General features: G+C 47.3%; 1 protein-coding gene across 1 annotated transcript; it reads left to right on the plus strand.

Moving 5' to 3' along the window:
- The first annotated feature begins 6,002 nt into the window (after nucleotides 1–6,002).
- Nucleotides 6,003–10,872, plus strand: LOC135270781 (putative serine protease 42). Its single transcript, XM_064366783.1, has 5 exons — nucleotides 6,003–6,227; nucleotides 6,435–6,591; nucleotides 6,943–7,202; nucleotides 8,113–8,273; nucleotides 9,920–10,872. Exons 2-5 carry the CDS (start codon nucleotides 6,461–6,463, stop codon nucleotides 10,154–10,156), a joined length of 789 nt encoding a protein of 262 aa, XP_064222853.1. The 5' UTR covers nucleotides 6,003–6,227; nucleotides 6,435–6,460; the 3' UTR covers nucleotides 10,157–10,872.
- Nucleotides 10,873–11,132: the final 260 nt, after the last annotated feature.

Here is an 11,132-nt window from a genome sequence, read left to right on the forward strand (position 1 = left end):
CTTGGAGTTCATTAAGCTTGTTGAATGGGTAGCTTAATGTTTTTCACCAAATCTGGGAAGTTTCCAGCTATTATTTCTTCAAATATTTTTCTCTTCCTTCCTCTCTTTCCTCTCCTTCTGGTACTGACATTATGTGTATGTTTGTGTGCTTAATAGTGTTCCACATTTTTCTGAGTCTCCCTTCCCTCCCTCCTTCCTTCCTTTCTTCCTTTTGCCTTCCTTCCTTTCTTCCCTTCCTCCCTTCCTTCCTTCCTCCTTCCTTTCTTTCTTCCTTCCTTTCCTTCTCTCTTCCTTCCTTCTTCCTTCTTTTTCTTCTCCTTCTTTTCCTTCTTTGCTTCCTTTCTTCCTTCCTTCCCTCACTCCCTTCCGTCTTTCCTCCCTTCCCTTCCCTTCTCTTTCCCTCCCTCCTTCACTCTTTCTCTCTTTCTTCCCTCCTTCCTTTCTTCCTTCCTTTCCTTCTCTTTCTTTTCTTCCTTCCTTCCCTCCCTCCTTCCTTCCTCCTTCCTTTCCTTCTCTCTCTTTCCTTCTTTCCTTCTCCTTCCTTTTTTCCTTCTTCCTTCCTTCTTTTCTTCCTTCCTCCCTTCCCTTTCCCTCCCTTCTCTTCCCTTTCCCTCCCTCCCTCTCTTCTTTCTTTCTTTCTCTCCTTCCTTCCTCCCTCCTTCCTTCCTTTCTCTTTCTTTCTTTCTCCTTCCTTTTTTTCTTCCTCCTTCTTCCTTCCATTCCTTTTCTTTCTTGTTTTTTTTTTTGAGACAGAGTTTCACTCTTGTTACTCAGGCTGGAGTGCAATGGCGCAATCTCAGCTCACCTCAATCTCCGTCTCCTGGGTTCAAGCAATTCTCCTGCCTCAGCCTCCCAAGTAGCTGGGACTAAAGGCGTGAGCCACCATGCCCGGCTAATTTTTGTATTTTTAGTAGAGACGGGGTTTCACCATGTTGACCAGGATGGTCTCGATCTCTTGACCTAGTGATCCACCCGTCTTGGCCTCCCAAAGTGCTGGGATTACAGGCGTGAGCCACTGCGCCCGGCCATTCCTTTTCTTTCTTTCTTTTCTTTTCTTTCTTTTTCTTTCTTTTCTTTTTTTTCATAGTGACAGGGTCTTTCTCTGTCACCCAGGCTGGAGTGTAGTGGCATGATCATAGCTCACTGTAACCTTGAACTCCTAGGCTCAAGTGATCCTCCCTCCTCAGCCTCCAGAGTAGCTAGGACTACAGGCATGTACCACCATACTTGGCTAATTAAAAAAAAAATTTTTTTTTTTTTTTTGTGGAGATAAGGTATTGCTGTGTTGCCCAGGCTTGTCTCAAATTCCTGGTCTCAAGCAATCCTCCTGCCTCAGCCTTCCAAAGTGTTGGAATTGCAGGCATTAGCCACCATGCTCAGCCTCTGTTCATTTTTCTGCATTGAATTTTTGTTTTTGTTTCTTCATATTGTAAAATCCCTAATGATTTATCTTCAAGTTTACTGATCCAAATCAAATCTACTGTTGAGGCCATCTCATGAATTTTTCATTTTCGTTATTGTACTTCTTCACTTCGTTCCACCTGGTTCTTTTAAATATTCTCTACTTGATAAGTCACCGTTATTATACCTCCTTTTAATTTTTAAACATGCTTTTCTTTAGTCCTTTGAAGATGCTTAAAACAGTCATTTTGAAGTCTTTGTAAACTATGCCTAACATAGGGGGCCCTTCAAAGATAATTTCTATTACTTTCTTTTTTTCTCCTGTGAAGTGACCAAAATTTCTTGTTTCTTTGTGTGTCCTGTAATTTTTCCGTTTCAAAGAAGACATCTTAGATAATATATTGTAGCAAATCCAGACACTGATTCCTGCCTTTTCCTGACTCCCCAGCCTGTTTTGTTATTTGTTTGGTCATTTGTTTGTTATGTAACTTGGGTGAGATAGTTATGTGAAGTCATTTTCCCTCTCAATTTTCATGCATCACTTATTTGTTGGTAGTTGAAGGTAAGCTTCTGTAGTGTTTTACTTCCACTATTTACCACTGGATATGTGTGTGGCTGGGAGACTGCCTTCACAGTTTAGATAATTTACTATTTCCCTCATGTTCAGCCAGAGAGGCAGAGGTTGCAGTGAGCCAAGATTGTACCACTGCACTCCAGCCTAGGCAACAGACAGAGACTCTGTCAAAAAAAAAAAAAAGATGATATGCATAAAATATCACTACGGCTCACCATTAACAAAAGATTCGCAATTGATTTTGACAAAAGAGAATACTAATTTGAACCTCAATAAGTAAAATGTTATACTCCCCTCAAAACAATTTTTTTATTCTCATTGGTAGATCTGAATTACCAAATATTGTATGCAATTACTATTATGACTATAATTTTGTGGGAAAATTATCTTGTTGCTATATAAAAACCTACATAACATCCTCAGTTTTGCCTCGGTCTGCAAATCCTAAAATGTTTGCTATCTGGCCCTTTGCAAAAACTTTTGTTGACCTGTGAACCAGAGTCTGCAGATACATCCATCATAATGTTTTCAACCCCCTGTGTGATAGTTCCAAAATCCATATCATAGCTGAGTCTGGTTTTGTTGATTGATTTGTCTCTTGACAGTGTGTAACTTTTTGTTTCATTATGTGTCTCATAATTTTTGGTTGAAAGCTAAAGCTTTATTGTGAAGGCTAGTGGAGACTTAGGTAAACACTATGTCCAGATGTGGAGATGCCTTTTCTTTAGGGAGGAGCATTGAGACAACTGTGTCAGGTTTTGTTGTTAGTATGGCTACTCTCAAAAAGCACATAATTCAAATTTTTCTAGTATTATTTTTTGCTTAGAGTGGTGGCTGGTTTGTTGGAGAGTTTTTCTCAGTAGCTGTTCAAATTGCAGCTATTGGTCTTCTCTTTGTGCCTATGCCTAAGAGAGGATGTCTGTCTGTGCTTTTACCCTCACTCTTCCAGCAGTAGACTGCTATTACTTGTTACTGGACACTTGCTATCATGGTAGTGAGGGGCTTTCTTTATTGTTCTGGCTCAGCCTCACTCTTAGGCAGGTGCTATGTTCCTGGCTCTTAGTCATGGGGCCTTCTAAGTGACCTTGCCCTTCTCCCAGAATAGATAATCTTTAAAGATTTGGAGCAGGACACTTTCCTGCTCCTCCCCCAGAAATAGAGGGTATTTTATGTTATCTTTACCCACCTATAATAGGCTTTTACCTGTGCCCTGGAAGTGACATTTTTATGCCCCCTTTCCACCCCTGGTGGTATAGGGCTGGTGTATTGTGTGTGTGTGTGTGTCTGTGTGTGTGGTAGTGGTAGCGGTGGTAGTGGTGGTGTCAGGGTTGCTGGGAAACAGAGTAGAGGATCCAGGCCAGACTTCATGCCTTTCCCACAATGGCTTTTGCTCACCTCCCCAAAGACTGCATGGTGAGCAAGGCTTTCTTTGGTCTCTTGCCCTTCCTCTAATCTTTCTCTTGAAGACCTGATGGAAGTTTGTGGAGAATGGCCTGTGAGTAGATGCAAATTTGCTTTGTGTTTGAAGCTCCCGGAAATTCTGAAGTATTACTCTCGGCCACACTGCCTTTCATGGTTCGTTAAAAGATAACAGGCTGCCACAATAGATGTTATTGTGGAAATGAAAAGTATAAGGACTGTGGAGAGAACTGGTTACTTATTACTGAATTGAAAATTTTAAAGAAGGCAAATGGCAATCTTGAGTTTTAGTTTCTTAGATTGAAAGCTTCTATGATTTCCTGAAATAATTTCATATTCCTTGTCACTGTAGGATTGATGTAGTTGAAAATAAAATGTAGTATCTCATCTTTTGGGTTGCCTAATTTCAACATAAATGGAATTAAGAGCTTTATTATAATTCTTACATAAACGTCAGGGCATTGATTGGGAAAGAATGAGACCATGAAAATTTAAATGAGGCACATTTGGATAGATTTAGGACACCTGACCCCCACCCACATTGAACCTCCCTTGCTAACAGAAGCAGTGCCTCCTCTGATTTGACAAGGGTGGTCCTCTCTACTTCAGACTTCAACTGAGATAAGGGCATGCCAGTTCTATACCTACCTTTAGTAGGTCTAGAAGTCTACTGCCTCTAGACCTGTACCACCCCAACAAATATGCACTGCCTCTAGACCTAATAAGTACAGTCAGATCCTAGCATGCTCTAGAAGGACAGATACAAAGTATAACTTAGTGGGAGAAGCCTTTCTTACAAAAAGAAATGCAAGATTTTGCTAACTTTCATGGGAAAGAATCTGGGAGATATGCATAGGATTGGAGTCCTCAGACTCTTTTTTTTTTTCATTTTTTTTTTCTTTTTCTTTGGATTCCTCAGACTCTTGATTGGAGAGGATTGGGTCCAAATTTAGCAGGAGTACATTTGCCAGAAATTCTGAATTCAGTTTGCTGGTGTCTGTCTGTAGATACCAAACAGGCAGGTGAAAGTGACTCTACATCAGGCTTTTCCAACCTGTAGCCCGTGGGCCACATACAGCCCAGGATGGCTTTGAATGTGGCCCAGCAAAAATTCATAAACTTTCTTAAAACATTACAAAATTTTTTTGTGATTTTTTTTTTTTTAAAGCTCATCAGCTATCATAAGTGTTAATGTATTTTGTGTGTGGCCTAAGACAATTTTTCCAGCATGGTCCAGGGAATCCAAAAGATTGGACATCCCTGCTTTATGTGTTTGTTTATTTTTATTTTTGGGACAGAGTCCTGCTCTGTAACCAAGTCTGCAGTGCAGTGGTGTGATCATGGCTCACTGCAGACTGGAACCCCTGGGCTTAAGGGGTCTTCCTACCTCAGCCTCCTGAGTAGCTAGGACTACAGACACAGGCCACCAGGTCAACTGATCTTTTTATTTTTTGTAGGGACAGGGTTTCTCCATGTTGCCCAGGCTGGACATGAACTCATGACTCATAAGCTCAAGCAATTCTCCCTCCTTGGCCTCTCAAAGTGCTGGGATTACAGGTGTGAGCCACTGTAACTGGCTGCTACTTGGTTGTTTTAATCCTGAACTCAGTGGTGGCCCACACTTGACTACCAAGTGTGATAGGTCAGAAATTCCTTGTTCAATGTAGAGAGAGAGTTAGGGAGAGGAGAATATTGGGATGGATTCATGATGTATGACCTGCTTGGTCACTCCGCTGATCTCCAAAAGGGCCTTAGAGAATGCCCCCTTCACCAAGACTTAGAACAATAAATTGGTGAGAAGAGCACTGGCATCCTTGCAAAACACTGTCATGGTTGTCCATTTTCAGCCAGGAAAAAGTGGAACATATAGCAATTCAACAGTTGTAATTGTGGTTTTCCCTCCAACTTCAACAAAGATGAAGCCAGGAGAGGCAGAGGCTTGGTAGTAGCTCTTGGGCAGCAGACAAAAGGATGAGCTACCAGAATAGACACAATAGACATCAGGGACACATAGCTAATAAGAGTGGATTGACCTGCAGTTGTCTGGTGGTGGCCATTTAAAAGATGTCCCTGCGACTGAATGAAGAGCAGCCCACTCCTCTGTCTAGCCTGCTTAGAGCCTTCCTATCCTGCAAAGTCCTCCTACCCCAGTATCTAGGTCTGGTGAATGAAGCCCTGATTTGAGGACGTGTTATGGAGAATGAGGGCTCCTCGATGAATTCCCACAAGGCCCATCCTGACCAGCTTCAGGCCAGGTACCAAGCGCGGAAGGGCAGGGGCAGCATCGCACCCGCCTCCTAAGTGCCGACCCTAAAGCAGGAGGTCTCCATCAAGGACAGTTTCCTCAGAAGTACCCTAACCCCTCTGTCCTAGGCAGGGTTTTGGCTGGACAAAGTCTGGAATAAGGATCTGAATGAAACTGCGAGGGCGACATTTCCCACTCAGACAAGGAATCTGGCAGGGCCAGGGTGGCCATGTCGGCTCTGGTATTTCCTCCCCTCCGACGCCCTGGCCCCGCCCCCTCGTTCCTCGCGGGAGCCCCTGGTTCCCGCCAACTCCCCGGGCAGGGACGCGAGCCGTTGGGAGAAGGGCAGCGGGTACCCATGACATGTGCTCTGGCGGCAGCTCCCTGGGCCTCCTGGCCTGGCTCCTGCTTCTTCAGCCCTGGCCCGGGGAGGACTGGGCGGGCAGGGCGGCGCCACTCCTCTCATCCCCTCTCGTCTCAGAGGAGAGCTGCCAGAACCCGGAAGCAACCCGGAAGCGACCCAGACCGCAAGACCGCCGGCGGGTCCCCCACCCAATCTGTTTGCGTCCTTCCCAGGTGACTCACGGCGTGGGAGGCCCGGAGGCGGGGGTTGGGGCGCCAGGGGTCCGGCGCCACCTGGGAGCCTGCTGTCCGTGGCTCGTCCCTCCGGGAATCTGAAGCGTGGCTCCGGAGCCCCAGGGGACACGGCCTCCTTCCTGGGTGTCATCGGGGCACCCGGGGGTCAAGGCCTGTGTCTTTGAGGGAGTTCTTCATCCTACACTGTGCTCACCCCAGTGTGTGGCCGAAACCTCCTGAGAATCATGGGAGGAGTGAACGCGGAGGAAGGGAAGTGGCCCTGGCAGGTGAGCGTGAGGATCGGCCGCAGGCACATCTGCGGCGGCACCCTGGTCACCAACACGTGGGTGCTGACCGCAGCCCACTGCATTTTAAGGTGAGGCGCGGCACGTGGGGCTGGAGGCCTTCTGGGGCCAGGCCGGCCCCCTCAAGCACCCACTGAGTTCCATTGCCCTTGCAATGTGGCGACAATGAAACAAAACTCACAGTGAAGCCGGAGCGGGGGCTCTGCATTGGTAGTCTTGCTACTAGGCATGTCTAAGAGGGGCAGGCAAACCAAGTTCGAGAGTGATCAAGGAAGAGTTTTTGGTGATGGAGATGGGGTGGTAGGGAGAGTGGCCAGGGAGGTTGGGGCTAGTTCGAGAAACATTGGAAATGTATGGAAAAGGCACAAAGGATGCTTCCCAGGGCCTCTCTTAGAGGCATGTCCTCTCTCCCACAGCCACAGACGTTTCCAGTACAGTGTCAAGATGGGAGATCGGAGTATCTACAATGAAAACACAAGTGTGGTGGTCCCTGTGCAAAGAACTTTTGTCCACCCTAAGGACTCAGCAGCTCCAACCGTTCAAAATGATGTTGCCCTTCTCCAGCTCCAACATCGTGTGAATTTTACCGTGAACATCCAGCCTATCTGCATCCCTCGGGAGAATTTCCGTGTGGAAGCTAGGACCAGGTGCTGGATGACTGGATGGGGCAAAACACAAGAAGGTGGTGAGACTTCGAGGCAGGAAGCAAACTTGGGGCAGAGAGGAGGCACCCTTATCCCTGGAGTAGACATGAAGGCCGCAGAAAGGGGCAGGGAGGCAGACTGCCTGGTGGGTGGCAGATGTCGAGGGGCAAGCAGTTTAGCAGCAGTCAGGGCCATGGATCCTGGTTGGCTTGGGTGACACCAGAAACTGGGTTGAGTTCTTTTGTTGCAACACAAGTAGTATTTGATGGCAGCCATTTAGGAAGTCTGCTGTTCTGGGAACTGGAGTTGCTCAGCCAGGAGAACAAGAAACACATGGGCAAAGTCTCCTGTAGATTTGTGGGGCACTGTGCTCTACTGATTAGGGGGGATTTTTAGGTTCCCCAGAAGAGCCAGATGCTCTAAAGTTCTCCCCAGGAACAGCTCAGGGGGTGATGAGCTGTCTGTCAGTCAGAGCTGCTCCTCATTGGAAGCACCTGCCTTGGTAGGTAGGGCATTTCCTGTTCCTGGGGATGTAGAGAGAACCAGGAGACTCCTGTTGGGGCTTGGCCCTCCTATTCCGGGGGAGAGGCTGGATTTGGTACTTCTGGGGCACTTTTTGCTTGAGAGTCTGTGATCCTTCTCTAGACAGTAAAGATGCTTTATTGATGCACAGGACACACTCTCACTATTACTACTGATACTTGGAGTGACAGATACTTGGTTGTCATTTCTCAGGCTGGCAATGCGTTGCCTTTCCTTCTCCTGAAATATTCTTCCTGTTCCTGTCTTCGTTTTATTTCTTACATCTGCCTCTCCCCATGTCAGCTTTGGGCCTCCTGTGTCAAATGAGGATAATACTCACTGCCCTGCCTTTTTCCAGAGGGATGCTGGGTGCTTGGGGGCCTATTGCCCACTTGTGCAGATCCATACACTGATAATCTTTGTTAGGAGAGGAATCTCCGACAGAAATTCTCCAGGAGGTAGACCAATACATCCTGCACCATGAGGAATGTAATAAGAAAATGCAGAAGATCATGTCATCTACTAAAGATGTAATAATAAAAGGGATGGTCTGTGGCTATAAAGGACAAGGAAAGGATTCTTGTCAGGTAAGTTCATGGGCCCTTTCCCTAGCCCCAGATGGCAGACCCTGGGTTATTTGCTGCTTCCTCTATTCATGCCTAGTTGAGTTAAGGATATTCATAGAGGGAAACCTGCCATGGCTGCCCTAACTTGGCCCGGCCTGTTCTTTCAAAAGGGAGCAGCACTGCCTGGGGGCATTGCTGGCGTGTGGGAAAGTTGGGGTGGGAAATGCTAATAACATATGCTGTACTAATGGAGGTGTTCCTATGTGACACTCACCATGCCAATGGGGACATTAACCCTCATTATCTCAGTTAACCCACAGCACAACCCTGCAACATAAACATCACACCCCTTGTACGAATGTGGAAGGTGAGATCCAAGGACATTATTCCAGGATCCTCATATGAGTACTAACGCCCAGACCCATGCTTTTCCCTCTTCACCAAGCTGCCTTCCTGAGGAGGGGGCATTTGAGTTGGGTCTTAGAGGCTGAGTATTTGGATTTCTTAGAAAGAGGAAAACAGCATTGTAGGGAGAGGGAGCAGCATGTACAGTGGCTCAGAGGTCTGAGGGAACTTCTCACGTTAAGGGACACTTTACACATTTGGAGCAATGAGGTAGCAAATGTGGCTGAGAAGTGGGTTGGGGTCAGAATGTGTGTGGCTTGGAGTGCTATGCCGAGTTTATAGATTTTGCTCTGGCAGGACTTGGGAGGGAGGCTTGATGAGCATAATTAGATTTGCCTTTTAGATACATGACTCCCTGAGCTGTGTGGTGTGTAGACTGAAGTCTAGTTTTTTGTTTTTTTTTTTTTTTTTTTGAGACAGAGTCTCGCTCTGTCACCCAGGCTAGAGTACAGTGGTGTGATCTCGGCTCACCACGACCTCTACCTCCCAGGTTCAAGCAATTCTCCTGCCTCAGCCTCCCGATTCGCTGGGACTATAGGTGCCCGCCACCAGGTCCAGTTCATTTTTTGGATTTGTTAGTAGAGACGGGATTTCACCATGTTAGCCAGGATGGTCTCGATCTCCTGACCTCACGATCTGCCCTCCTTGGCCTCCTCTAGTCTTATTTTCATCAGCTAGGCCGTGACAAATTGAGTTCTGAGTGGTGCTGGGGCAGGGAGGCAGGTGGAGGTGTTTTTGAGGTTGACCCGTCAGTTCTTGTTGACTGACTGCATGTGGGGCTGGGGGTGAGGGAGAGGCTCAGGAGGACCCTGTTTTTCTGATTGAGGCAGTTGGTCAGCAGAGGCGGTCTGGGAAAGGACATGCAGACTTCTGCTTGAATTGGAGGGTGTGGGGCTGTCTGAGTGGAACTGAAAGTGTGGAGTGAGCTAGCTATGTAGGTTAGGAGTTGTAGAGAAACTTCAGGCTAAATATAAGGATTTAGGTGACTGCCATGCAGAGGTGATATTCAAGACATTTAACAACCGCTATGGTTTGGAAAATGAGCAGTCATTTTTGCAGAGCATATTAAAATTTTCCCTTAACTTTTTAGTTCCCATGTTCACATGTTCAGTTGTCCTATTCACAAACACCTGGGCGGTGGGGCCTTTGAGGTGCCAGAGGATGCCCTGTGTGTGCCTGTCTCCCCCGCACCTTGTAGTACAAGTCTGCTCTGACATAGATCCTATTCAATTTCTGAAGTTTGTTTCTTTCTCTTTTTCCAGGGAGATTCTGGGGGCCCCTTGGCCTGTGAATATAATGACACATGGGTCCAGGCAGGGATTGTGAGCTGGGGCATCGGCTGTGGTCGCCGAGGGGTGCCTGGAGTTTATACAGAAATTGGCATCTACAGTAAGTGGCTGATTGCAGTGGTGAATCAGGCTACCTGTTTGTATCCAGCAGTGTTCCTCAGCGTACTCCTGCATCTGGTGCTGCCCCTGGGCATCCTGGTAGCCCTGTGATCACCCCAGCCCACTCCCCTTTTGTTTCTTGAGTCTCATACCAGGCCTCTCCTCCAACCTCCCACTCCTCAATGCCCTTTCTGAAAATCCCAGTTGGAATCCACAGGCCCTCTGAAGATCCACACAATAGAGCATGGTGGGGAGACTGGGGCCTGGAAAGTGTCCCTGCCTGGTGCTCTGGTCACCTGCCTCAGCTGTGCCTGCACCAGGGCTGTGCTCTGCCTAGTGGGAAGGAGGGAGTTAACCGATTCCAGCTAGAGGGGACCAGCCACCCTGCCAGGGGGCCACGGTTACTCATTGATATCTGGGGGAACATCTATCAAGGAAGAGACATCATCAACGGTGAAGCAAGCGTTAGACGTGGTTCTGGTTTCAGGGCTCTCACCTGAGACTTTGTGAAACCAGCCAGCTGGGCGATTGCTCAGAGAGAGTGAAGGGGGCGTTACCAGGTCCCTGCAGAGGTGTGAGGCCTGGGACTCCCACTCTGGCTCAGTTGTCTGGGGCTGGGAGAAGTTCCCCTGTAGCCCAGTGTGGGTCCATCTGTGAGTGGACAGCCTCTGCCACACCAGCTCTCTTGGGGCAACCCATTCTTGGCACCCCCTTCCTCAGTGCCCTAGTGGCCGCTTTCAGGGACATCACAAGTTGTGTTGAGGCAGTTATGGAGTGTGGAGTTTTCAGAAATCAACTGAATCACTGTTTGGAGAGTCTCCTGTGTTTCTGAAGCTCTGCTCAATGGGGCTTGAGGTTGTATATAACATACTCTTTAGAGAACTGGCTTTCCATTTATTAGAAAGGTATTCATGGTTTTTATAAAACTTTGGCAGAGCCAGAGATGAGGAGTTCGTCTACCCTCATTTAAATCCAACAGGTGGCTTTACCCAGTGGGTCCTGCTGCCTGTCTTTTTTTTTTTTTGGTCATCAGCATCTCTATAGCTGGGAGCGTGGTACTTGAGTTTAACAAACCCTGCATCAGGAG

The sequence above is a fragment of the Aotus nancymaae genome, unplaced genomic scaffold (genome assembly GCF_030222135.1).
Source record: "Aotus nancymaae isolate 86718 unplaced genomic scaffold, 86718_ANA_hifiasm-v0.15.2.pri h1tg000067l, whole genome shotgun sequence".
NCBI lineage: Eukaryota > Metazoa > Chordata > Mammalia > Primates > Aotidae > Aotus > Aotus nancymaae.